General features: G+C 53.6%; 1 protein-coding gene across 10 annotated transcripts in view; it reads left to right on the top strand.

Annotated features, from left to right (window-relative positions):
- Cux1 (cut like homeobox 1) overlaps positions 1-27775 on the top strand; it is a 328888-nt gene that overhangs the window by 215657 nt on the left and 85456 nt on the right. For all 10 annotated transcript variants that reach the window (XM_046422858.2, XM_046422857.2, XM_046422855.2 and 7 more), the window contains exon 9: positions 23823-23871. In XM_046422858.2, the coding sequence (XP_046278814.1) occupies positions 23823-23871 (49 nt within the window). The remainder of the gene's footprint in view (positions 1-23822; positions 23872-27775) is intronic.

Below are 27775 nucleotides of genomic sequence, written 5' to 3'. Positions count from 1 at the left end.
ACAGAATAGAAAACAAACCAACAGAATAGCGTGTCCCAGCACATGGTTCGTGTAAACTATCTTTTGGTGACACTTCAAAATTAGGTTTCTAGATCTAAAAAATATAAAACTAGTTCTTGGGTCACGATGGGAAAGGTGCTTCTGTCCACACATCAGGACCTCATTTAAAAGCTGCTGCTCCAAGGGTCACAAGAGCTCACTCTCCAGAAGCCTGTGTCTCCTATCCTGCTCTTGCTGTCACTGGCAAAGTTTGGTTAGCCGTGATGTCCACCCACTTGGGGAAAGAAACTGCCTGGTAGCATGAAGTGCTCAGGAGTGACCGCCACGCACACCACTTGCCACACAACAGCTGATTGCTCCGTTGTTTGGAGCCACAGTGTCTTGTTTTCTTCTTGGGCTAAAAGCCACATGGAAAATTTGCTTTTATTTAGCGGGTTTGTTTTAGGAGTCAAGGTCAAAAAAGCAACTGAGAATGGAGTTCCTGGAGGAGGAGCCAGAACAGAGAAGGGCTTCAGTTTCCTCCACTCAGGTTTTCGTCTCTGGAAGAAGGGAATGTGGCCACTGGGGGAGTGAGCAGGGGCGGAGCCAGAGAGCAAGGGCAGGCTGTCTCCTGTTCCCACCCTCTCGGGTCTTGCTACTGTCCAGGCTGACACGTTTGCTCAGCCAGAGCCACCAGCTAGCAAGGGAATAAAGAGCCAGCTCCCAGCTGAGAGGGCACAGGGAGAGGCCGGGAGGGTTGGCAGTTACTGTTCATAGAGGGACTGGCCCCAGGGCCACTCTGCAGCAACTGCCTCTGCCATGTTGACAGTAAGAGTGTTGAATGTTGGGAGTCACCTACCTGCTGGAGCAAGTCACCCAGGGACTCTCAGAGGCTGGTTCTCCCGCCCCTTGGACCACTGTAGAACCCTGGCATGAGCCAGGAAGCTGTGGGAGCTGGTGTGGACCTAGCAGCGAACAGTTCTAGCCCTTTCTATCACACTGGTGCATGGTGAGGCCCAAAGATTCTTCCCCCCAAAATCCAAATAAAAATTAGCATATTGCTTGCTGATTTTCACTAAACTATGGGAAATGAAGCCAAAAATCCCGAGGATCGGGGCTGGGAATGTGGCTCCGTGGCAGGTGCTTCCCTGGCCCTCGTCCCCAGCACCACACGCACAAGAGCGTGGAGGTTGGTGATTCTGTTCTGAGGATACCTCCAGGACATGGTGAGGTGGCTGTGGCCCTGCTGGAGCTCACGGTGAGAGACTCCGTCTCGCCCAGTGGGAGCGGGCCTGGCGTGAGTGAGCACAGCTGCAGCAAGCAACGTGGGCAGAGGTGGGTGAGGCTCCCAGGCGGTGGGTCCGTCCTGACTTCAGCAGACAGCTGCCTCCATTGCACTGCGCCCTCTGCCGGGGACAGATCCTGAGCTTTTGTGGTTCAGTGGGAAGACACCATTGCAATCCAGCGTGGCCACATCTGAGATTGAAGGGACAGGACTGGCTAGGTGTCTGGCAGGGTCCCTGCAGGATGGAGGCAGAGCACTCGTGTGGGGACAGGCAGAGGCAAGCCTGTTCCCCAGGTGGAGGAGTAAGGGTGGTGCAGAGCCTGGGGACAGTGCTGGCAGGCGGTGCCCAGGCCTGGCCTTGAGCAGATGAGAAGGCAGGGACCTAGAGAGGAGCGGTGCCTCTGACCAGTGGAGCACAGAAACTTCCTCCCCACCCCACCCTACCTGGCCTTCCCAGGCCACACCTAGAGAGGGGGCTGAGGGAGGAGGAGGTCTCTGACACCAGGGGCCCGAGGGAACTACTCCACACCCCTTCCCGGAGGGCTCGGGGCTGGACTTTGGTTTCGTCTTTCTGTCCGTCTTCGTCTGGGGTCCCATGTTGCCCAGGCTGGCCTGGGTTTCCTGGGCTCTCACATCCTCTTGCCTCAGCTTCCTGAGCAGCTGGGACTTGAGGCTGAAGATGAGGACCTCTGTGGGGGGCCAGGCCTATCTGAGTTTCCCAGGAACCAGCTGGTGGGTCTGCAGGGACATGGGGCTGGGCTTAGGCGTAGGCGCAGCTGGGCATTTCCCAGGTCAGATGCCAACAAAAGGCAGCACTGGGCCAGACGCCTACCGTGAATGGTTCCCAAAGTAGTTAGCCGCAGAAAGTTCAGAGGAGGGCCTGAGGTGGAGGGGCCAGCACTGCTCTCTTACCTTTGGAAGCAACTATCTCAGTATTCGGGGTCCCACACAAGGCACACCTCTGCCTTCCTGTCCCTGGTGTCCTGGGAAAGGTTCATGATGTCGCTCTGCTTGGGGTCCAACCTGCATGTGCTGTTAGCTCAGCGTGCTTTTATTCGTGTATATGAAACGGAAGCCCCTGCGGGACACATCTTTGTACACATGGTCTTAAAACAGTGCTCCTCTGGGCGGGGAGTGGGAGGTGAGGGAGGGACTCTGTTTTAGCAGATCGCAGGCAGGAATCAGGAGGCAGGATAAAGCCGGGCTCTGCAGACAGGCTGCCCTGCCTCCATGCCTGGCTTCTCCCACCTGCACTGGGGCCTGGCAAAGGTGCAGTCACTGCGTGGCCACAGGGAGCAGCAAGGTGCGCGTGCACAGCACGGGCACAGCGAGAGCCAGGGGAGGTCCACAGCGGCTGCGCCAAGGCCCAGTGAGGCTCTAGAGGCAGCGGCCTTGTAGGGGGTGGACCAGGAAGTCGAAGGACACACATTGCCTGTCCTCCACAGGGCCACTATCCCCTCTCACCTCCGCCATCTTGGCATGAAGTTGCAGGTGGAAGACACCGCCCCATCCTGAGGCCCCCCTTGGTGCAGGGCAGTCATCGCCATGCGTCAGCTGGGACAGCGCGGGCTGACTGTGACGGGGACAGCAGCAGTAAAGTTTTCCATGTGTAGGCTTGAAGCAAAATGTAATTAGCCTTTATGTGCAGAACAAGGCCCCATTGATGAACACAGCTGGTCTTTGTTTTGTCCTGTCATTGAGAGTGGGAGGTAAAGTGCTCTTCTTCATGTTTATTAATGCAAGATTCCTTAGACAAATGGCAGACACAGTTTAATATTTGTTGGAACGTGGAGGGGCTTGCCAAAACAGTTGTTGTGTAAGCGGATTGCAGCGCTTCAGATTAGAGCCATTTCTGGGTTAAATAAATGAATTATTTCTGCTTGCTTTTTTCCTATGAAAATGCACCTCCTCAGATGGTCACCCTGTCCAGTTCTCCCCATGTCTCTTAGCAGATGGAAATAACACCTCAGCAGACTTTAGCCTGGAGAGTCACAGAGCCCAGGGGTGTGGATTTGGGCCTTTACAAACGGGTGCTCTGGGAGAGGCCTGGGCCGCCCGCTGCCCTCCTCCCTGGGCCTGTGCCACACAGCTGTCTCTTGCCCTCGGGTTCAGGTCGCCTCTGCCCATGCCAGGAGCCTCCTGGCCACACACAAGCAGGACTTCCCACTTCACTGCTATCCATGGCCTCCTCTTTGCTCTGCCCCCAGACGTGGGTGACAGGGAGCTTCAGCAGAGCACGCACAGTCAGCCTCTTACATTCCTCCAAACACGTGGCGGGGGGAGGCCTCTGAGCCCTGAAGAAAGGAAATATTGAATTGCACCGAAATGCTACATTTTTTAGAGCTAGTGCTAGTCTTAGGAGAATTTGCACCTCCCAGACCTTTCCTGCCAGTAAACTTCATACTTGTTAAAGTTACTTGGTTGTGTTCCTCGCTTCTGTGCTCTTTTCAAAGAACAGCCTTGTATATCGCTAGTTTCATAGCGCGTTACAAGAGAGACATCCATGGGAGGAGCCGCATGTGGGCCAGCTTTGGAGTGTTGCTTTGTGTCATGTTTGTGGCTCAGGTTTATCACAAAAGGCAGCCGGCCCTGAGCAAGACAAGACCGTCCCACAGCCAGCCCAGCAGAGGGCTTTATCGAAATTGTTCAGGGGAGCCAGACCCTGCCACACAGGGATAGAGACCTCCACGTCCCTGCAGAGGCCAGAAGACAGGACTTAAGATGAGGGAAGGGGCCCAGGAAGACTCGAGGAGAGCAGCCCATGTGCCTGCGCAAGCACACCCAGGTGGCTAGTGCGGCGGGTCCTTGGGTGTCAGTGTCAGCTGCTGGTGCCGTCCAGTGAGCTCCTGCTGTGCAGTGTGATGAGGAGCCCCTCAGGAACACAGGCCTTTGCTGCCTCCCTTGGGCACAGTGTCCGGTGCTCTTTATGCATGACCATGGTGATCTTCACAGCTCCTCTGGGGCCGAGTGTGGCTCAGGGGAGAGGCTTGCCTAGCACGCACAGGCCCTGGTCCCTCCCAGCATTGCAGAAAGACACCAAGAGTGTCCTGAGGCTGCCTCATCTGTGGGAGGGCTGAGCAGGCAATGGCCGGTCCACAGGGTTCTGCCCCTTCCCCACCCGAAGAGCTCTTGTGCAAATGGGTCTTTTCTTTATTTTCTTTATGGTTTCTTTATGGGAAAGGCTCTGGAAACGAGGGCTAGGTGGACCCAGCTGACGAAGCCTGAGAATCACATGACAGTTTTGATCCTCACAGGAGACAAACAGCAGTGGCAGCGCTTGTCCCCATTGAGTTTGAAAGGACCAACTTAAGTGTCCTGAAATGCAGTCCCTCCTGTACCTTTAAGAACGTAATGTTTTCTATTTCCTGTCTTTTTGATGAGTCATCAATTTCCAGTACAGAGTTGCTGTAATTATCCTGGTCAGATTAATTTCCCTAAAAATAGAGAAGCAGTTACTTTTACAATCTCAAGGATATGGACTCGAATAAAGAACCCACTGTCCCTGAGAGCCACGAAATCAGACTAGGAGGGGAAAATGTGATGCCTTTTTTCCCCATTTTATCTCCAAGAGTTTGCATTTGGTGGAATTCCTGGGATTTTCCGTCCCTGTACAAGTATTTTGCTTCACACCTACAATCCGTGCCTGGTGAGCAACCACCTCTGAAGCTCAGCCCTGCTCTGGTCACCTCTCCAGGCCAGGAAGGAAGTGGCTTCGCAGGTCCAAATTCAGGCAGAAACTCTTCTGAGTGCCAAGGACCCCTTCACCTCCTCTGGACTCCCGAGGGGTCTGGACATCAGGAAGCCTCAGTGAGAATTGGCAGGCATGGGTCAGGCCCTAGGACCCCTGAGCAGGGACAGGCCACAGCTATGACATATTCATAAACACAGCTCACACAGTTCGTGAGTGTAATAAAGTGGCCTTGCTCGCTCAGTGTCCTTTGGGAGAGTAAGGTAGAGGAAGCCAGCACTCGCAGATGGTCACCTGAGTTTGGGTTTCTTTCTTTCTTTCTTTTCTTTACTTGAGACAGTGTCTCACTATGTGGTCCAGGTCTCAAATTCCTAGCTCAAGCCATCCTCCTGCCTCAGCCTACCTGGTAGCTGGGACCTGCCTACCTTGCTTTTACAGTACTTTACCTTTTTTAAAGATCCTTAAAGTTTTTCTGATTTATCATCAAGGTAAATCTTGGGGGACTTGAAAAGAGCACAAAGACTGTGGAGGGGAAATGTCACCTTGTAGGTGAAGGTGGCCTTGGGTGACCCATAGCTGGGCGGTGAGGGTCCTGCCTTCCTATGGCTCAGAGGCTGGGGCTGGAGCAGCCTGCGATGCACATGGAAGTGGCCAGCAAGCGGCCTTCCTCATGTCCCTCCCCGGGTGCTGATCATCGCCAGCAGAGATGCCTGCAGAATGAGCAGGTCAGCGTGAACCTTTATGGTGACAGCACTCAGCTCAGGGCCCAGCACAGCCGAGCAGGTCCAGTGCTCGCCCGCACCCTGCCCGGCAAGGACACCTACACTCTGGAGAGGTGAGCTCTCGATGTCCAAGAAGGAGGCCAGAGCCCCGGAGCATTCTCACCACCTTCTGCCCCAGTCCAATTCCCCGAGGCTGGTGGCTCTGACCAAGGGAGGGGAATCCCTGGCTGTCACTGCAGGACCCTGGCCTCACCGGTCACTGTGACTCAGTGCATCTTTGCTTCAGAAGTAGCAAAGGAGAAAGTGACCTGCCTCACACTGTCCGGGTCCGTGAAGGGACGAGGGAAGGCTGGCAGAAGTGAGGAACGTCCTCCCCGTGGCATGTTGGTGCCCCAGCCAGAGAGGTCAGTGCCTGTTACATAACATCCATTACTTTTATTTACAAAATCCAGTCGTGTTTCTTGTTCAGAATTTAAAAACCTCAAAAAGATTTTTCAAAGAAGACAGCAGGGTCCCTGTGACCCCACGGCAGAGGGACCACTGTTACACGTTGGCATGTCTCCTTCCAGCTTCCTCTGTGTGTTTGACTTTGTCTTTAATTTTCTTTTACCGATGGCATCACTGGCAGGCAGTTTTGATGTCGGTCTCTTTGCTTGACATGAGGCACCTCTTTCCTGCATGTCTTTAGATGGTCTTCAAAAGCATCGTGCACCTGCCTGGCCTCTGCCAGGTAGGGGTGTCCCCGGCTCATGCCCTGCATTCCCTGTTGTGCAGGAGTCTGTGGGATGACACCAGGAAGCTTTGTCTTCACTCTTTTTATGTCTTTATTGGGTCAGTGGCTGTGACATCTCAAGGGGACTTCTCTGGGCCGTCCTCAGATGAGTGGGCGTGGAGGCCTGGAACTCTGCAAGGGCACGTGACCAGACCACTGCTGGGGAAAGTCAGTGGACATTGGTGGGGCCTGGCCTGGCCTTGGGAGACCCTGGTTCTGGGGTGGCCTAATACTTTCCTCCCTGGGCAGCAGCACTGCACTGTCCCTGTTAGAGAAACGAGAAGATGGAACTGGTGGCTAGCAGGATCAAAGGGCCAGCCCTCTTCCCAGCCTCCCGTGCGTCATCTCCCAGGTGCTTCCCAGAGCCCCAGATACTGCCTCCGTTTATGAAATGGCCTGCAGGGAGGCCTTCCCAGGGCCCAGGGGGATAGTGAACCTCGCTGGGAAGAGCCCCGGTCCTGGGCTCACATGGCCCTGATTCCTGGCTGCATGAGTTGAGTGACCTTGGGCAGGCTACTCGAGCTCCTCACCCAGGCCTTAGTCTCCACTTAGGAGAGCTGGTGTCACACAGAGGGTCTGTGAGCACGTCCTCAGTCAGCAGTGGCTGCATTGCTACCTGCTGAGATCCACAGGGCCCCTGTTGTGTCCCACCCCAGGTCTCTCTCACTCTGAGGACTCATTTGTCTTGTGGATGGTTGTTGGTCACAGGGTCTCTGGTTGGCTCATCACAGCAGGGACTGGGGTGTGCTGCCCTGACCCTGTCACCTTCCTGTGGGACTCAGAATCCTGAAATCTTACCTGGTTGCCAGGTGGGTTCTGATTGGAGACCATAAGTGCCCAGTCAGCCGTTGCCAAGCTGTGAACGTCTCAGCCAGTGCACCCCTCAAGTCAGCTGGAGATGGGAACTCTGCTGCAACTGCCTTGTAACATACAAACATGAGGACAAATGTGTCCCCTCCCATCCTAGGAGAGCTCTGGGCCCACCTGGCTGGAACCCTGGGCTCTCGGGGCTGGTGTACAGGTGGAGGAGTGCTGAACATCCACGCACCCACAAGGATGTCTGGCCTTGTCCTGGTACCTGTGGCACAGTTTTAAGAACTTTGTGGAACCAGCCTGAAGAATGGAGCTTCCTTTCGGAAGCGAGGGCGAGACTGGTAATTGAAGCCATTGATTTCCTTCCCGGCTTGTTTGCCTGGCGCTCTCTTCCTAAGGTGCTGTTTGTTGAGGAATGTCTCCAATTGCCAGAAAGACAGTGGGGTGTCTTATATCTCCCCGCCGCCCTCCTTCCAGCCAGAGCGCGCTCAAGGCAGCCTGCGGTATGAATTTTTAATGCAGAGCTTTATGGCAATGCTCTCCTGAGCCTAAGATTTAATGCTCTGATGAGCAGAGCATGGATCGGGGGCATTCGACATTAGGAAGAATTAACCCCCAAGCCTCCGCGCCTGTGCCCTCTCATTTCCCAAAAGGTAACCCTCAGGAGTTGGGAGAAAAATTCAAAATTACGTGCTGTTTGCAATGTTCTCAAAATAGCCTGGAGCACAGAAGTAGAACATACTCTTGAAATCTTATTGGCTAGCATGTATTTTTACCTTTCCTCTTATTTCTTTTTAAGTGTGACTATTTTTACTTTGATGCATTTCAGTGATCTTTCCACCCTTAAAAAAAGCTTTACAATTTGTAAGGCTTACAGAATATATAGATTCCTGGGTGCTTTCCAGTTTCCATGGAAAGCCCAAGTGTAATTAGAAGTCCAGAACTTGCCGTTGACAATGGGAAAGAGACCAGTTGTGTTAAGTGGCTAATTCTGTTGGTGGGCATATGGTTGATTGTTATTTTCTTTGGGAAGCTTTCTGTATTTTTTGAAGGTTTCAAAATTAAGAAGAAAAAGTTGTATATAAAAATCACTTGAGTTTAAATAAAGTTAGAGAAGAACGAAGTCTTCAACACACAGGAGAATAAACGGCTAACTGTGTAGAAAATAATAGAGCAGAGCTGAGCCCTATGCAAATCAAAGCCTAGATGTTTTAAATATTTCGATTAAAAATATCATAAAATCACTTAGGAGAAATTTTTAGGTGGGTATTTATATCATAGGGACGGAGGAGGTCTTTTTAAGCATGATGCCAAAAGTAGAAATCACAAAGGGAAATCAAAGCTCTTTGGAGAAGGAGGGAAAGAAAGATGGATGGGCAAAAATATTTGCAATGCCTGTGGCAGAGAGGGCTACTACATATATAAAGAACCCTTAGAAATCAATAAGAAATAGTTCAATGCTCCAGCCAAGAAAGCTCTGTATTTTCAGGTCCATTCTTCCTCCACAAGGTGTCTGTCCTGCACGCCTCACATCTCTGTCTCCCCCTCACAGCCACGATCCTGGCTCGTTTTCATCTCTTGGCCTCACGGTCATCAGTATCTCATATCTCTCTGCTGCCAGGTTCTCCCTGGATGCATCTGTCCTCCTCCAAGGATCAGCTAAAACTATTTTTTTTCTGAAATGTAGACCTGAGCCCATTTAAATCTGCCCTGCGAAAGAACTTTCTGTGCCTTGTTCTCCTGCCTCCGAAGAAAAGTCCCCAGCCTGGTGTGCAGCTCTGCCTGCGTGGCCCTGCGGTGCCCTGAAGCCAGTGCCTCACACTCGGATTCCAGGCCATCCCCCAGCTCCCAGCCGGTCCCCTTCCCCCACAGGCACAGCCTCCCACCTCCCCACTGCACCCTCCTGTGCCTGTGTGACCCTCTGTAACGGGAACCAGCCTCTTAACCTGGTGCTCGTGGAGAGAACTCAGCAAGCTGACTTCCTTTGCTGACCTTGTATTAGATGGACCTCGTATGGAGGGCCTTGAGGGTCAGTCTGGGGGTCGGTGCCTCCCACAGGACACTAGTGCCCGCAGAGCCACTGGTTCACATTGTAGTTTCTCTTCTCTGAGGCGTCAAGTCACCAAGCTTAAAATATCTCCTTGAACATCTTCTCCAATGTGTGCATCTTTCAAGCAAAGTCTGTGTGGAAATTGATAGTTAAATACACTTTAAGATGCAGCACAGAGAGTGTGTGCTGTGCAGAGACCAGATTTCGCCTCCAGTTGTACTTGCCTTGGAGAGAGCCCTGGGCAGCCGCGCTGCCTTCCCTGGCCACAGAGTGCTGTCTGCAGCAGCGTCTGCCTCCCTGTGGCAGGAGCTCCTCGGGGCTAACGGGTCTCCTGCACCAGGCTGCTGTGCCAGGGCTTGGTCAGCCATGCCTCAGACACCTGGTCTGGATCTTCGTGGAAGCTGGCAGCTCCCAGGGCTGTGTGTGGGCTCCTAGGACCGAGATCTGCCTATGGCACAGCCGTCTGACAGCAATAAAGGGAGTCTGAGCTGTGAGTTTGGTCACTGCATAGACAGTTTAGAACACACAGGTGTATGCATATTTCGGAGGGCACATCTGGGCACACAGGTGTCAGGTTGCTGTGCCCAACATAAAGCAGCTTACAGAGGAGAGGCCACTCGTGGTCCTTCAGGCGTGACTTGACATCGTTTCACCCCATTTTACATCTCTCATCCACTAGCCCGCAGTCTTCATGGTGAAACTTTATTTTCTTCTCTTGAAGAATTAAAGCTGAGGTCACCATGCTCAGTTTACAGGCATCTTGGTGATTTCTGGGGTTTTGTAACAAATTTTAGAAAAATAACTCCTGAAAATACTTTTTTCAGAATGAGAAATTTCTTAGGGGAACAGAGATGCCATTTTGTCTCCCACACGTGGCCCCAGGGGAGGAAGGAACCCTTCCACAGCAGCAGAGAGACTGGGGTCCCCTCCTACCCCACCCCACACTGCATGACCTGAGGCTGCCCTTGTCTGTGTTTTCCAGAAAGCACTGGGTTCTAGCAAGCACAGCTTCCTTCAGACCTCGGGAACCTCAGGGCCGATGCAGAGGACAAGGACACGTGCACACCACAGGGTCTTCCCTGCTGGATGTAGCCTCGTGGTGCCCAGCTCCATGGGTTCGCGGGCACCAGGCTTGGCGTTTCCCTCTGCTCATGGCCGTGTGTCTCCCTGCAGCCTTGGAGCTGCCCAGCAGTTCTGCTTGTGCTCTGAGTTGGAGCCACTTATCACCTTTACCCATCGCTTGCTTTTCTTTTTGCTTGAGTTTTGGTGGCTTTAGTTGTCCAGGAGAATCATGTACAGCCAACCCTTATGTCCTTGAGTTCTGTGTCCACAGATTCAACCAACCACAGATCGAAATATTCAGAAAAAAAGAATTGTATCTGTACCAAAGATGCACAGACTTTATTCTTATCATTATTCCCTAAACAACACAGTGGGGCAATTATTTATAGAGTCTGCATTGTATCAGGAATTGTAGGTCATCCCGAGATGCTTTAAAGTCCACAGGAAGAGGTATCTGGGATTTATGCAAATACTGCCCAATTTTTAAAAGGGACTTGAGCCTCTGCAGGTTTCTTAGAACAAATGCCTTGTGGATACCAAGGGACCACTTTATCTATGAATAAGATAGGACTCATCAGTTTAATCATCATTTCTAATATAGTCTCAATAATAGGAAATGGTCCTTCCTTTCTAATCTACTTTCTTGGGTTTTTTTTTTTATGACTTATTTTAACCAGGTCTGATAGCATAAGGGGCAGTTCACTGTTTATCATTCTTCAAGGTACCCTCAGTTCGCCCAGTGGTCCTGTGATTTCTTCCACCAGCACTTTACATCCGACAACTCAGACATAAATAATTACACGTCTGATTTCTGTCTGCAATTTCATTCTAGCAGTCTAATTTTCCATTCTAATAAATTCCACACGATTTTGGTAAGATACCTGTTTTCTATTTTCATGTCATATACAACTAGTTTACTGTTGTTTTGCTGGTTTTTTTAAAAGCCCACCTAATATTTCCATACACATCTTGTCATTTTACCAAGTTTTATAAATTAACTTCAGAGATAAATTTACCCTTATTTATATTTAATGCAACCGCAAATAAGAAATGTCATCATTAGCTTTCTTTGCCAGTAGCATTTTATAATTCGATTTTCTATAGGTGGAATTTATGCCATGTTATTTTAATTCCCACATGTTTAATATTTATATCCCTGCTGTAGATGAGAGAGATCGTTGATTTCATTTTCCAGATATTAATAATGACTGGTGTGTGAAAGTTGATTATTTTCTTGTCTTTGCCAAAAAACATGGGCCCTGCTTGTGGCCCCGACCACCTCTGCCCAGTTGCTGCCGGGGGTCTTTGGGTTCTGTGAGCATGTGATCACATCACTGCAGATAGTGACTTCAGACCCTTTTAGGACAACAGTAAATGGAGGCTCTTGGTTTCAAATCCCTGTTCTTTCTGCCATTCACCACGAGCTCCAGCGACAACCCCGCGCCCTAAATTTGACCAGGACGTGGTCTTTCTGTCCCACGTGTTAACAACAGAATTACACCTGTGTATACTGCATTGTATTCCATTTTTGTTTTCCGTGTTTTGTGGACTTCCTCACCTTGTCACTTAGCAGGGGCTCAGGCACTGTGCCTGTTGCTGACCCGCAGCAGCACCCACCTCTCCTGACTGCATGGAGTGCTGGGGAGCGTGGCTTATAGAATCTGAACGTCATTAGTCCTTTTTAAAAATCTAGTCAAGTCTGTGCCTTCTCACTCAAAGGACCTTTCTGCTACATGTTCTTAGAGTTTGCATTTTCTTCAAATACATATTTTATTTTTAGGGGTGAACTTGTCCTGCCCATATTCACTGATACAACTCTTCTCTTGACTTACATTTTCTCTAATTGTTGATTCTCGCTTTCAGATTTACAGTGTCCCTGTCTTAAACTTTCTGGCCTATTCACAAAGATGCACTGAATTCATTATCTGGAGTCTTCTCCTCAGACCTGTAGTGCGTCTCCCCTTTAATACTGAATACCACCTTCAGGTGGAAAAGTACCCAGCCCTCCTGAAACCCTCTTGAATTCTCTGTGCCAGTTTTCTTGCCACACCCCACGTCCATCAAAGCAACAAATGACCCTCCATCACCTGGACACTCCCTCCTTGATGAGACCCAGGCTCTTCTACAACACTCTGAACCTACAAATTCCTGCCAAGTATCTTTAAAGATACTTGGATTTTCCAGAGAGTTTCTGCTGCCTTCAGAAAGCATGTGGGGTTGGCAGGATTATCAAGTAGTGATAAGAATCCTTCATCCCGAGCATATGGAAAATATTTTTCACAAACTTGAGGTGTGCCAGATAGATCCAGGAGGTGACCTACATAAACAGGAACACTCTTCTCATCGCCTGTTTAAAGGATCTAGCTTCCTTTTTCATTTTTACTAAACTCAGAAATTTATCAACTGGTATCTGGGGTCCTTCTGCAGGGGAACCCTGGGGAGCCCTGTCATTTGAAAACTGATCGAATCCATTTCCTGTCCAGAGTGACAACACCGAGCCGGGGCTTCAAGCCAGTTACTTGACATTTGTGTCTTCCTGGTGGGGAGAGGCTCTCACCCGTGCTCATCTAGCCATGAACATAGGACAGAGGTGTGGCCTGTCCAGCGCAAGTCCTTCCAAAACAAATTCTAGAGGGAAACCAGGAAGGTCATTTGATTTTTGTCCTCTTTACTTAGAATTCTTATCGCACTACTATGAAGTATTTGAAGTGGCTTTAAGACAAGGCATGGAATCCGTAGGCTCAGAGTGGAGTAGGAGGTGAATGGCAGACCTCAGTGGGAAGACAACTCTTAAGGCTTGGATGTGAATAAAAATCTCAATTACTCCATAGCCCGACGTGGCTGAGACGTTTCCTTCCCGGGGTTTTGAGCGGCGGGCATTGCGGGGTCCCCAGCACGCTGTCTTGGCCACGGGGAGACTTGCTGTGCAATTAACCTTTCCATTTCCTTCTGCATCTGAGCATCGTGTGCTTCCTCTGCGGTGTCTTAGTGAGTGCACAGGATGGAGGGCGTTCTCAGAAACGTGTGGCCAAAGTGATGAGGTCAGAATGAAGGGAAGGGACGGTCTTCGTGGGGCCAGCAAGTCTGGCCCATCTGAGTTGTTTGTCTAACACTTCACAAGTGGCATAGGAGCCGCTGAATTATTCAAGTTACCCTAAAAAAGGCACTTAGGCTGCTGCGGGCAGGCAGGAAGGCTGCTGTCCTCAGACACAACGCTGCGTCCGTGGTCGCCTGCCCCGTCACGCGCCCAGGCATGCAGGGTGAAGGGGACCGAACTGCCTGAAGTGCAGGGCATGGGAGGACACTCAGTGACTCTGAGGCCACAGGTGTGGAGGGGACCAACTGATGGGCCGAGGCAGTCAGCCTGGCTGGGACTTGGGGACGAGCCTGGAAGCTGAGAGTGACGAGGAGCATGCAGGTGGCGGTCTTTTCCTGCCACCAGCCCCTTGCTTGGCAGCTCCCACCAAGGAGTGCTTAGGGGAGACAGGAGGTAATTAGAGACCCTCACTTTGGAGGAAAAGCAAGGTTTGCCATAGGCTAGCTGCTCCCCGTGGGCCGTTTGTCACCGTCCTGCCCCAGTCCTCGGAAGGCAGGGGAGGGGGGAAGGAGGACCAGGACTGCAGTCCTGTGGGTTTTCTCGGGCAGCAGAAGCTTGGCTGGTGCCTCTTGGCCAGAGGCCTGTTCCCCCGGGGTACGGAGACCAGACAGGGGAGCCAAACCCCATGGGAACCCCCCCAGCTGCTGACAAAGTTGGCAAAACAAGAGTCCAGCACTAAATATGTGAAGGAGGCTGTTGACAAAATAACGATGTGACAGGAAATCAGCCCTCACAGGGTACCTTTTTGCAATCTGAGCTAAGGTGGCAGCAGCCTGGTCTCTTGTCCTGCTGGTGCTGCTATGTGCCATGAGTCCTGCAGTGTGGACGGGCCCGTCACCCAGGGCTCCATGGAGGTAGGCGCAGGCCACCAGGGGCGGGAAGTGAACCATTGGGCCCTGTGGCCTGGGACCTGGTGTTTCTTCAGGGTTCATTTTCCTCCCATTCTCTGTTCTCAGCTAACAGTCTTTTTTCTGTGTCAAAGAAAAATAGATATATATGGTTTTTAAAATCACCTTCCCTCAGAGGTGTGCCATGTACATTTCCCCCCTGAGACTAGTGAAGGAGAGGCTCAGAATATGAGCATCAGGGTGGGCTGGGCAGAGCTGGGCTTCCCACACCTGGACCATGCCTCCTGTCCGTGTTCTTTCCCAGGGCAGTGCAGCAACATCCTTCTAGATGCTTCCATCTGGTGCCCAAATGTTTTCGTGTCTATTTCATTTCTGCCAGCAGTCAACACCAGGACAGACTTTATAGTCAACAAGTCACAGTGGAGGGATACCAAACTCGGTAGAACCTGTCCTGGAGGGCCTTTGTTTACTTTTTGTATGTTAATTTCCAGCTTACTAGAGCGGGCACGCTTGTGCCATTGGCCCCCGGGTACCCACTGCACAGCCCGCCAGCTGCCAGTCCGTCTCACCTGCCTGGCTCCTGTTGACTTGTGAAGCTCCTTCCAGGTCATTTCTAAGCAGTTTAACAAGTACACGCCCACAAAGACGCCTCTTGTCACTGTAGCCACAGTACTAAAAACCTGTTGGTATTACTAGATACATCTGGTCAACCTTGAAGTTTCTAGTTGCCCTAAACATCATGGAATTGTTTTGTTTTCTGAAGTTGTTTGAATCAGAATCCAATTAAGAGCCACATCTTGGAATTGGTTGGAATACCAACACCCTGGAGTCCTGTTCATTTTGTAGACGTGTCCCCAACCTCCCACCCTCCCTTGTTCTGTTCCTCACAGTCTGAGTGAAATGAGGTCTTCGCAACAGAGTGGCTCCCCCCGTCTGGGTCTTGCTAATCACATCCCCAGGTGTGCTCAGGGTGCTCCTCTGCCTTCTCCTGTCCTGTAAATTTGTAGCTGAACGTAGAGGCTTGGTCAGATTCAGGATGGAACTTTGGGGCCAGGCGTCACTTCCTGGGTGGCACTGGAAGCCAGTTGTAACCAGAGGCGGGAGACTCCCGTACCCAACAGCAGCCAGGACTCTTGTATTTGTGTGCTTGGTGCTCAAAGGCCTCTCCTGTAGGTCCCATCCGCTCAGAGACCTGCCCCAGGCCAGAGAACTGAAGGGAGAATTCAGTGTTTCCCCGCCAGCCTCGGGCTCTCTGCCATTCAGACCAGGTTTTCTGATTTTGCTTTTCGCGACCCCATCATCCTATGACTCCATGGCACTTGAATGAAGGAAAGAAGATATTCCTCTCTTTCCTGTGTGCTGCCTCCCTTAGAGCTCCGGGCAGTGGCAAGAAGTGTTCAAAGATGGATCCGACATTTATCCCCAGAGGCCCCCGATGGCCTTGGGAGCGTGACCAGCAGGAGCTATGCATGTTGTGAACCAGTTCTCAGGGCCGCAGCTGTCCTGTGCCCCTGCCTGTGGACAACTGAAGCCTGAGTGACCGTCACAGATGGCTTCTGACCACACTGAGGGTCATTCCCTGGGCAGCAGCCAGCCTGTCTGAGGGGTCCTCTGTGGCACTGATGGGCAGTTATGCCATGTGGGCCTTGGGGCTCCCTTGGCCCCCAGCTAGACTCACACGTAGCTAGCAGCAGAGTTCATTTAAACCACTGAATCAGCGGGTCCCCTAAAGGTGGGGGCATGAAGGGCGGTTTCCTTCCCATTTGGGATTGAAAAGATGAGGCCTGACTAAACTTGTTTTTAATTGTTACTGTGATATTGTTTAAGTTTGACATAATGATCCTGAAAAGAACAAATTGTGGTTCATGTCTGAGCAGACAGAGGTGATATTCCCGCCATTTAACTATCCCTCAACACAGTTTCCTTGCCAACAAAAATGAAAACCACCATTTCCAGAAGGCTGCCCCTCACATCGAGCTCTACAGCCATCTCCCACCCAGGCCCTTTTTGGGAAACCATGGGGTCGCTCTGAAATGACACCTGCAGCCAGGCAGGGGCTTAGAGGATGCCAGGCAATGTCACCTTCCCCTCCACAGCTTCCAGAGCCCGTTCAACCTGGGATGGTCAGTGGAGGACCCGGCCAATCCTACAAGCCAGAGCCATCAGGAAAGCCTCTCCTCTCCCATCTCCCAGGCCAGCCCCCATGGGGACCTGCAGTCCAATGGACTCTGGAGCCACAGCTGTCTTCACCTTGTCTTTCAAAGACTGCCGAGTGCCCTGCTCCCCTGTGCAGAGATGGCCGTCGACCTTAAGTCAGGTTTGCAGCTTGGCAGATAGTCCTTTTGCCTTCCGCCCTTCAACGCACTCACCAGTGAGTTGGTGCTCGCCTGGAGAGCCTGGGCTTTAGGTAGCATGGAGCACTCTACATATATAATTGATAAATTGCATTTTAATTTGCATATTCCATCACCTGGTATTTGGAAAGCACTTCCTGTAGTCTCTGGGATGACAGCAGTGAGTGAGGCAGTAGCCGATCCTGAGCAGACACTTCCAGACAGGAAGAAGTACATTGAAGGCCATCCGAGTGGACGGTGGGAAGTGGGCTGTGGGAGGCCTTCCGGAAGTCCACTAAAGCTGAGGTCCCTTGGTGAGAGGACAGGCCACCTCGGCAGCCCAGGCCACAGAGCTGGAAGGTGAGGACAGGAAGGGCAGTTTCAAGGAACAGAATAGAGTGAAGGAATCTGAGAGGCTGACGGTTGATTGAGCCACAGAAGAAATTTACATGAAATGGATGTTACTAAAAGATTTCAAAAAAAACTGCCTCCAAGAAACAAAGAACCTGCGGCACAATGGCCCTGATGAGGACGCACCCCACACTCAGGCGCCTTTGTTTGGAAGACAAGATGGTGTTTGAAAAGTGGAAAATAACCTTGGGAGAGCAGCTCAGGTGCTCGTGGGAGGTGGTTCTGGAGTCTTCCACTCACTGTCTTCTCCCTGCGGTGTCTTGACCCCAGGGCTGAAGGGACCCGGTCTCTCTCGGAGGAAGAAACGAAAAGGAGCTCGTGGCCCCAGTCGCACCGTGCCAGGCTGTGACTGGGGGCTGGGACTGAAATGTCACCCTGTGGAGACGCTGCTCAGGGAACCCCCAGGAAAACGTGGTGGGGACCTGCCTCCTGGAGCAAAGGTGGCAGGGGGGCCGCCGGGGAACCAGGCCTGCAGCCCTGCGTGGGAACCAGCAGGTGGGCACGGGTGCTGTGTGCCTGGGCTGATGCATCCGAGCCCTGATGGCTTCCTCCTCCTGTCTGCAGAGAAGGAGACGCTTTCAGATGTTTTTTGTGGCTTCACCCAAGACAAGACAAAAGAGACCAAAGGCCAATCTCATATAAAAATATTTATGAAAAAGAACTAAATAAAATATTAGCAAATAGAACTCAGGAGCTCATTAAGCGCACAGGACACCACAACCAGGTGGGGGCAGAGGGCAGGTGCAGTTCACTGTTTTACAGGTCAGGAGAAAATCCTCTTCATTAGCTCCATAAATGCTGAAGAGGTACTTAATGAAATCAATACCATCTTTTATCAAAAAGTCATAATAAAATAGGAACGGCTGGATGTTCCTTTACCACAATGAAGACATACAGAGCCCAGAGCCAGCCACGCAGGGTGCGCTGGGTGCTGGCCAGGCACCATCCCCCTTGTGTCTGTGGTGGTCCTGGAATTGAGACAGTGCCATCCTTCACGAGAAGTGAGAGATGCCGGAGGGGTGGGCTGCACTGACCTGGGTGCAGGTGAGGACCTGGGTGCAGGTGAGGACCTGGGAACGTGAAAACCCATGGAGGGACGGCAGAGCTGGCCCAGAGCCCAGCAGGCCCCGCTGTGTGGTCAGTTCTCCTCTCTAGTGATAGCACTTCCCTCAGCCCCACTGTTCTCTGCCCAGCAAACTCGTCTTCATCCTCAGGAACAGAATGTCCTGTCCTCTGTGAGACGGTCCCTGCTTTTGTCTGCAGAGCCCTGTCCCTCTTCCTGGAGCGACACTGTACTGAATCACAGTGTCTCTGTACCTGCCACCCCATGCCCTCCAGCAAGGTAACAGGAGTAGGGGGGCAGTGCACATCTGCTGAGGGTGTGCCTTCCTGCATTAGCCAGAAAGCAGGTCGCCCCCTGGGATATCTGTCCCCTCCTGTGGCACCCAGAAGGCGCTCAGCAGGCACAACTGGCCTCCCAAGTCGTTGCCCCACCCCATCAGGGAGGGACAGTCACACTCTGGGCCAGCCCTTCCTTCCAGTGACATCCACCTTCTGTGGTTGTCCCTTCCCAGCTGCTCCCACGTGGCCAGAGCATCTCCCCATGGAGGGGATTCCAGCCCCATCACCAAGGAACCCCCTCAGAGCCCAGCCCTGGCCCATCCCTTGTCCCCCCCCACCTGAGCTGGGTCCAGCAAGCCCCCCCAGCTGAACCCCCCTTGGCTGCACCAACCTGGCCCGCAGGTTGTCAGGAGAAGAACCCACCTTAGCCACAGACTCACTTCACTCCTGGTACAGAGGTGTGCCGAGGAGAGTGTGTGTCCTGGACATATTAGGGGGTCTTTTTTAAAGCAGGGAGATTCCATCTTTAGATATTTCTCTGTTTGACGCTAAAGAACTGCACGATCTGGTACCAAGCCTCTTTGGATTTTGACTTGACTGCTCTTGAAGACCGTCCTATTCCTTCCCTCAGCTGCCCCGTAGACACACAGATGTCGTTCTGTCACTTCATACCCAAGAAGATGGATTCTGGGACCCCAGGTATACCAGAATCTACACTGGGATAGCACTTTGTCTCTAGGTGACTTACAGTACCCGGCCCTGTGCAGTCGCTATGTAAATAGTTGTGCTGCATCACTGGGGGATGGCGTCTAGGGGAGAGACTATATGTGTTCAGAACAGGTGCAGGGTTTTCTGAATACTTTGATCCACGGTTGGTGGAATCCAGCTGGATGTGGAATGTGCAGATATGGAGGGCAGGGTGTTCTCTGTTTTAGCAGTTCCTGGTGGCACTGTGATTGTTTGGGTACTGAAGTGCACATAGCCTTGCCCTGGTGCCGGACGCCAGCACTCAGGAGGCGCATGTGAAAGGAAATACACTGTGTCTAGCGTGGGTATAATTTCCTTTCCATCAACCTTGACCACGTCCTTTCAAGTTCCTCATAAAAATCGTGTGTTCGCCCAGAGAATACCCTGGAATGATGTGCAGGGAGCGGATGAATGAACTATATATTCCGGGCCAAACTGAAATTATCTGCCGCTGGAGTCGGAGCAGAGCATAATGCAGCCCAGGTTAATAGATCAGGGGAAGCTGTTTTGTCAGCTCGTAAAAAGGTGAGGGAACTAGATTTTTATAATAAATCGTTCTGCTGAGCAAACAATATGTGCGGTTCTTGCGGACTTTGGAAAATAAATGATTTTAGACTAATGTCAGGCTCCAGATGGTGGGCGGCCGTGGAGCCTGTGGAATGAAAAGAAATGCATCTGGAGGCTGGGCCAGGGAGGCCACAGAGGCCACGGTGTGTCATCCCCGCCTGAGGACCCCTCCTGGTGGCTGATACTCACCTGGGGGTGTGCTCGTCCTGCTGATTCAGGGTGTGGGTCTGGCAGGGTGGATGTTGGGAGGCGTGGGTGGCCGCTTTGTGTGCAAGTGGGTTCTAAAGACAGAGAGGCTGTTCTTGGTCCAGGCTCACAGGTGCCGGGGCCACGCCGTGCGCCTCCCGCTACCCATTGCGCTTCAGCTCCCACCCGGCTGGAGCGAGTTGTGTTCTCTTTGACCTTTTAAAAAAATGCCCCTCCAAAAAATTAGTAGGGATCCTGCAAATGACCTGAACTCGGCCTCTCCTGCGGGATATCCCCGCTCCCCACACTGTCTCCTTTCGGGGTCAGGAGCTGCAGCCCCCTGGGCCCAGCTGTCAGCACCGTACCTGGTTCGAATAACCTGCCCCACGAGGCAAAGCTCAGGGTGGTCATCGTCCTCCGAAAGCTGGGGGAGGACAGGAGCTGCTGTCCCCATGAAAGGCTAGGGCAGAGGTCGTTAGCACGCCCAGTATTTTGGTCAGTTCGGCAGTTGCTTAGGAACCCAAGTTAAACTGACCTGTAGATGGAAAACTTGAAATTCATTTCCAGGGATTGCTGCAGACAGCTGAGAAGGCACCTTCCTGTTTAAATGTGACTAACTTTTTATAAGTGACTTGAAATATTTCAGAAATATGAGGCATAGTTTCCTAGATGTTAAGAATCCTAATGAACAGCCAAGGCCAGAGTCTCCACATCTGCAGGGAGCTCCCAAGCCCACCTGGGCCCCCTGACCCAAGACTATGGGGGCACCACTCCCAGCCCTCAGCACCCCAGCCCAGCCCTGATGCCTCTGTGAGGCCAGCCTCTCGGAACCCCTCTTCCTGGTGCTCTCCCAGACAAGGGGTGGGGAGCCAACCCTTTGCTCCAGATGTCCAGGATGGGGATTACACCCAGGAGGCCTCCTCCTGGCACTGCTGCCCCTGGCAGGGAAGGGGAGGCCCAGCTCTGGCTGGACGGATTCCTGGTGGAGGGGCAGCTGAGGGGAGTCATCAGTGAGCAGTTGGGGGCCAGAGGCCCTCCCTTCCTTCTTCAGCAAAACCTGCCGGACCCCTGCTGTGCGTCTTTCTCTTCCATTCATCTTGGCACTCACAACAGGGCTTGCTTCTCTGATCTCCCTGACCTATCCACTGCCCCAAGGGGTCGCTGGCTCTCCCCAGGGTATCAGAGCCCAGAGGTAAAATGGCTGTCCTCTGAAAGACCCCACACCCCTTGGTGCATGTGACCTGAGGGGACAGATGGGCCACAAGAACAAATCAGGCTGAGAAATGGACTCAAAAAACTAGGTAAAGCAAAAGGTAGGCTCCGTGGGAAAATGAACCAGGTGGAAACAACAGGTTTGGAGAGGACCCAAAGGAGCAAAGCAGGAAGGGGGGGCACAGCCCTGAGTGGCGGCACAGCCCACAAGCACTCAGGCCCTATTCAGGAAGCCTCCAGAAGGCTGCAGGAAAAGAGCAAAATAGAAGACAAAGGTGGAGTGACGCCGAGGACAGAAGCAGCTCACTTCCGAACGATGAGTCTCAAACAGAGCAAAGGAAGCATTGTCGACCCAGGGAGGTTAGCTGCGACTTGGGAACAGCCCACAAAGGACCAACGGGAGCGATTCACAGAAGTCCCTGCCTGGACATGCACTCGGGCCTCTGCTCACCCAGACCAGTGGGCACCGCTCGCCTCCCAGGTTCTGCAGCCGGCTCTGCAGGTGCCCCTGAAGGAGGGAGAGGCAGCTCTGCCCTCTCCCTGCAGGTCTGTCTTGGGGTGCTCGGCAGCCACGCGGCACTGGCGAGATTCGTGAACCGCTTCTGGGTCTCTGCCTGCCTCCTGGCGCCATAAGGCGTGAGGTGTCAGACACTCAAGGAACCCGTGAACCAGTAAGCGGATGGTGGGTGTCCGGGACGTCTGGGGCATCCGCCATGTGCGCCTGGGCTTCCTTCACTGCCGATGAAGAACTGCCTGATTAAAGTTCAGAACTGTGTGTGAAACTTGCACAACTGAGAGGAGTCATGGCTTTGTTTCCTTTTGTGCCTGCTGGGGTGCAGCTCTGCGTCCTTCATCCTCAGGCGGTGGGGACAGGAGGTGGCTTTCTGCCTGGACTCCGATCTTCCTCTTCTCATGTTTAGGACCCTTGGCTCGTTAATGATGTGTTTTAATCCTCCGTGGTTATTAAGAGTCTCTGCTCGGCAGCTTTTCCCCAGGGCGTGGAGTTTGGGCGTGGGATGGCCCCAAAGACTGTTCCGTATATTAGCCCACTGCCCCCGTCTGCTCTCGCCCAGCACCTCACAGCAGGGGCCCAGTTGGGTTTTTATCTCACAGAGACACTGCCTTCCCCATGAAACCGTCCTAAAAATAGCTCCATTTAACTAGGCCATTCCACGGCTGTTCCAGACTTTACTCGGGCCAGTCTGAAAGCAGCTACTATTTCAGATACAATGCATTGAACCTGATCCCAAGGTGTCCAGGCCACTGGGAGTTGATAAGATTGCCTCAGATCCCCGCATGCAGAGGTGGGCTGGAGAAACCCCGGCCTGGACCACTGGGCAGTCCAGGGACCTGAAGACGTGCGCCTGCTCAGTGTGAGGAGAGGGCGGGTCCCCTGTGCAGCACATGCCTCCTCAGGACCCTGAGACCCACCTGCCTGGGTGCCCTGGGCTGTCCCAGGGAGTGGACCTGCCTGGGCCTGGCAGATGGCACATGCAGGCCTCTGGCCCATTCCAGATACAGGGCCAAGTCCAGGGACCGGGTACCAAGGAGACACTCAGCCTGGCCTTCAGAGAGCTCACCGTGTTTGGGGATGCCAGTGAGGGAGAGGGCGTGTGCCACAGCCTCAGACAGAACCTGGAAGGACTGGGGAGGGCTGGGAGTAGCAGGGCCTGAGCAGAGTCGGCTCCTGCTCAAGGTGGAAGTTGTGGGGACACAGGGCCACGGGGATGAGCCCTGGGCAAGGCTGGGTGGAGGGCAGGAGCCTGGGTGTGGGAAAGCTGTGGCACAGTGGAAGTGGGCAACAGAGGGCGCCCAGGTACACGGGACAGAGAACAGGGCCCAGAGCCCCAGCCAGGGCTGGTAGCCGTCACGTTGTCTTGGGCTCCGAGGATATGCTGGCACCTCTCTGGGGTCACAGCCACTCATCCTGTGTCCTCACAGGCGGTCAGCAGAACCTGTCTCAAGGGGGTGGTGGGTTGCCCTGTGTCCTCTTCCAGCCACCACAGGCCATGGGCGTTGGCAGCCTTCCCTGAGGGACTGCTCTCCCCACTTACGGTGGTATGTGTCAGGACCACGTGCTGGCCTCATGCTGCCCAAGGAAGGACTTTGAAACACAAAAGCAAGACCCTGGAGACTGTGCTGCTAGGGGCAAGCTGGGGTGCAGTGAGCCCAGCCATGTCCCTGCCCCCACAGCGCCCCCCCACAGCCTCTCCACCCCGGCCCTCCTCCCACCATCTGACTGCCTGCTCTTGTCCCTTCCGTCCTGGCAAAGCCTTCTTTGCCAAAGGCCTTTTGCCAAGGGCCTAACCTGGCCCTTCCCAACTCCTCCTCTGGCCCCTTTGCCCCCGAAGCCTCCCGGACTCCCTCTCCCCAGGAGAAGTCGTCCCCCTGTCTCCCCAGAGCGCTCTGTCCAGAGCTCTGCTTACCAGAACACAGTGTATTTTACCTTTTCTGTCTCTGCTCCCCAGACAGAAGGTCATCAGAAGAACGATGCCACAGGCAGTCCACCCCCAGCAGGAGCCCACCTCCTCCCTGTGGCTGCTGCGACCCCTCGCGGGTCTACTGGGTCCTTCCCTCCCCCGTGCTGGGACCCCACCTCGCCCAGTGAATGTGATGTCCTGCCTAGCACTGAGCCGGAAAGCCTGTCCTGTGTCACTCCTGAGCCTGCCTTGTCGTCAGCTAACCCACTCTCTCCTCTCACCTTCCTAGGGCCGACGAGATCGAAATGATCATGACCGACCTGGAAAGAGCAAACCAGGTAGGCTGTCCGCAAGCTTTGGGCAGAACTGCAGCGGCACCCGTCCTGCTGACCCGGCCACCTGGCGCTCAATTGGAGGCTGGTTGTTCTGGTGTTTTGACCTAACGGTGTCGTGTCGGTCTCATGGTGATGTTGTGTGACATTGGAAAACACATGAAACTCGCAGCTTCGTTTCCCTGGCAAAGGTTTGCTATGACCGGAGCATCTTGGTCATCCCACGGGGATGTCCACTCCAGAGGGGCTACTTTTTCTTTTTCAAGACCCTCTGTCCCTGCGGCACATGTTACATGGTAGAATCACATGGTAGAGCCATCTTCACAGCCACCTTCCAGGGGGTACAGTCTCTTGATTTGGAGGGGCAGCTGGGTGCAGCCCCTGTTGCCCGGTGCCCAGTGGTCAGACATGCTCTTTGGGAAATGCCCAGCACAGAACAGGTGCCCAGGATCCGGTGGTTCCAAACATCAGCTGCCTGGACAGTCCAGCCACCCCACCCCTGCCCTCTGCAGGTCACAGAGCACCTCACTTCAGCAGATGGTGCTGCCACCGCTTAGAGGGACAGGAGTCCCCCACGTGTGCTCCTTACTGTGGGAGAAGCAGCCACGCAGTGGTGGGCCTCACGCGCTGCGGCTTCTCCTCACTCAGTTTTTCAGCTGGGTGGCCCCAGGTCGCCCAGGGAGCATGCTCGCCTCACCCCCTGGAGCAGAGCGCTTTCCAGGCTCCCTGAACTCTGCCCACCCTGCAGAGGCCCCACAGGCTCCCGCCTTTGTGGGCACTGCTCTCCCAGGCCAGGGCCAGCACTGGGGAAGGGCCTCAACATCCCTCCCCTACAAGTCCCCTCCCCCACAGGCTAGAGCTGCAAAGTCAGCTCCAGCATGGGACCGGCCCTTCAGGACTTCACCACGGGTGTGATGTTGGGCCTTACACCCACCCTGGATCTGGGGCTGATGGGGCAGGGGTGGGTGGGGGTGGAGTCGTGTGGGGTGAGTGGCCCGGTTCTAGTCAGAGCTCTGGAGCCCTGGCCTCTGCCTAGGCCCGGTCCACACAGCCACACGGCTGTCCACTGAGGTCAGTGCTGTCGGGATTCCCACCGTACACTTGGGGAAGCAGGTTAGTGGCTGGTCAGGTACAGAACCAGGACCCGGACCCCCGAAGTCTAACTTTGGAGGCTGTGCTCTTGGCCACCTGGAAACACCCAGAAACAAGGTCATAGAGCACCTGCCACCAGCCCCTTATAGACTGTGCCATTGCCAATGTCTGCCCTGCTGTGCCGGCCCCTCCCTGGCTCAGTCCGCATGGCCGCTCGTGGCAGAGCCCGAGTTAGAAGTAGCTGCTGAGAGGAGTGCATCATCTTTGTCACCTGGTTGTGCTTGTACTTCTCAGATTTCCTCCCAGGCTCCCCCGAGGCCTGCCATGGGCATAGCCCCCTTGGGCTGGCACCTTTGGGTAAGCCCGGGTCTCTCGGCAGACAGCCTGAGTCTGCGAGCATCAGGTGCTCTGTCAGAACTGACCTTAGGAGGGTAGAGGCAGTCCTCAGGTAACAGAGCCATTTGGCGATTGGTGGTGCCCTTCTCAGAGTGTCTTCAGGGGCATCAGGCAGGGCCATAGAGACAGGTGCCACTCCACAGTGACACTTGGTGCAGCTCTAACTTGGACTTCCTGGTTGTGTGGATTTCTTAGCCCCATGAATGTCTTAATCTTAAAAAAGAAAAAGGGAAAGAAAAGAAAAGATGAAACTTGAGGACATTTTTTAAGAAAATAAGCCATGCACAAAAAGACATCTACTGTGTGACCCCACGGACGGGGTGTCTAGAGGAGATGGAGTCATGGTGTCACCCAGTACAGCTACATAGGTCAGGGACAGGAGGGGGGACATGGGATGTTGGGTAGGTGGAGGTGCTGTCTTGCAGGATGGGAAGGTTCTGGAATTGGTTACACACCAAGGTGACTGTAGCTGACACTGCTGAACTGTACGCACTGGTGTAGCGATGGTGGACCTCACACTGTACCCTACACAGCCGAAAACTTTAAACACTTGAGAGGACAGAGGGCCACAGCAGCTGGAGCTCTACTCGCCTTGTGAGACTCTTCAGAGGTGGGGGAGTGCAGTGCGGGGGAGGGGACAGGCCTGGCAGCGAACCCCGAAGGGGCCTCCCCTGTGAAGTGCAACACTGGCACTGACGGCCCAGCCTGAGTTAATAGCCTCAAGGCTACCCCATCACTACAGAGTTTCTAGAACACAGAGGGTGGTCAGCTCAGGGGCCATTAGTCCATGCCCAGGAAAGCCCATTTTGGACTAGAAGCCATAGTAAAGAAAGCGGTTCCACAGTCTGGCTCCACTCCACAGCCAGGATCGGGGGACCCTAACACCAAAGAAACTAGAGGCTCAGGGCCATTCCTGGTCTTTGGAAATCAGGGAAAGAAGGGTCACAAGGCTGGGGCTCAGTGACAGAGCGCTTGCTTAGCACGTGTGAGGCCCTGGGTCTGATTCTTAGCACCTCATAAAAATAAGTAAAATAAAGGTATTGTGTCCACCTACAACTGAAAAGAGCTCAAGGAATACCTTCGGGAACCTGGGGTGCTAAAATATGAAAAAGGGGCCATTGGATGGGCCCTGTGGTCTGTCCCTCCAGCTCTCACAGCCAGCCAGGGCACAGGGGCAGGATTTTCCCGTAATACCCAGAGGACTGCGGCCAAGAGTTGAGGCTGGTGGTAAGAAGACGCGCCTGCTAGCCGAGCTCTGCAGGGTGGCGCACTGACGGCATATGCTCCTGTCCTCAGAGCTGTGCAGGGAGGCACAGGTCAGTCCTCACCACCAGTGGGAGATGGGGGTTCAGGCACAGAAGGGACAAGAGGAAGGAACAGGGTGACTGACCTGATGGGTCTCTGCTGAAGCTAGAGTTCAGGATTTTATGAGAATATAGGTAAACCCACTTGTACAAGAAGGTACCCAAGTAGCCAGGTTGCAAGCCCTGGAATGTTGACGGGGTGACCCCTGGGGAAAACAAGTGGAAGCTGACCTGGACCTTGACATTTGAGGAGAGCTCCCAGGCCGGCAGGCATGAGGAGGATGGCACCCTGGCAGTTGTAGAAGGGCAGGGTCTCAGGAGGTGCGGGCTGGACAGTGGGCTCTGGGCAGGTAGGCGGCGGGGGGTGGGGTGCTTCCTCCTGCGAGGAGCAGCTGGAGCAGGATACGGGTGTATGCTCTGGAGGCTCTATGGCCATGCAGAGTGGATGGGAGTGGGAAGACTGGAATCCAGGAGCACCCTAAGTAGCTATGGTGACAGGGCACAGAAAGCCGCAGAGCCCAAGGGGAGGCACTCCCCACAGATGAGGGCTGGCCCAGAGCAGAGCTGCACAGAGCAATGCGCCAGCCGCCTCCCCGCCGGGACCCCCAGGAGGAACGATTTACTAGTTCATTGGCACAGAACATTATTTCACGCCAGGTTTATAGCAAGACGTTCTCTGAGACCTGAAGCTCTATTTGCTTGCTCAGGTGCTGGTTTCCGTCATGGAAACCCAGGCAGCAGCTGTCCTTAGGGAGGGTCTCCTTGACCCCTGTTGGCCCGACGTCGAGGCCCTTGCACTAATATTCCCGTGTTAAGTGTGACCATAAAGGTGTAGAACTCCGAGGCTTCTGGTAAAGAGGAGCAGAGGTGGGTCCGCCAGGTCTGCCCTGCGCTGGATGTCCCTCCCCGCAGCAGCCCTGGTTCAAGTCGTGGGCAGCCTGGGCAGTGGGAGGAGGAAGCCATCTAAGCAAACTGTCCTGATCCTGTTGACCTGTCTGGTTTTCGTGGCTCAAGACTGCCTTCGGGGAAGACCCTTCAGGCTGAGGTTGGGGCTGGAAACCTCAGTGGAGCCTCAGTGAGGAGAAGGAGCCGGGCAGAGAAGCGCAGAACAGAAGGAA

This window comes from Marmota monax, unplaced genomic scaffold (assembly GCF_021218885.2).
Source record: "Marmota monax isolate L192 unplaced genomic scaffold, Marmota_monax_Labrador192_F-V1.1 WCK01_AAM20220418_F8-fsc00237, whole genome shotgun sequence".
In the NCBI taxonomy this organism is placed as follows: Eukaryota; Metazoa; Chordata; class Mammalia; order Rodentia; family Sciuridae; genus Marmota; species Marmota monax.
Note: the sequence above shows the minus strand (reverse complement) of the source record. Positions and strands in the feature narration are given on the sequence as shown.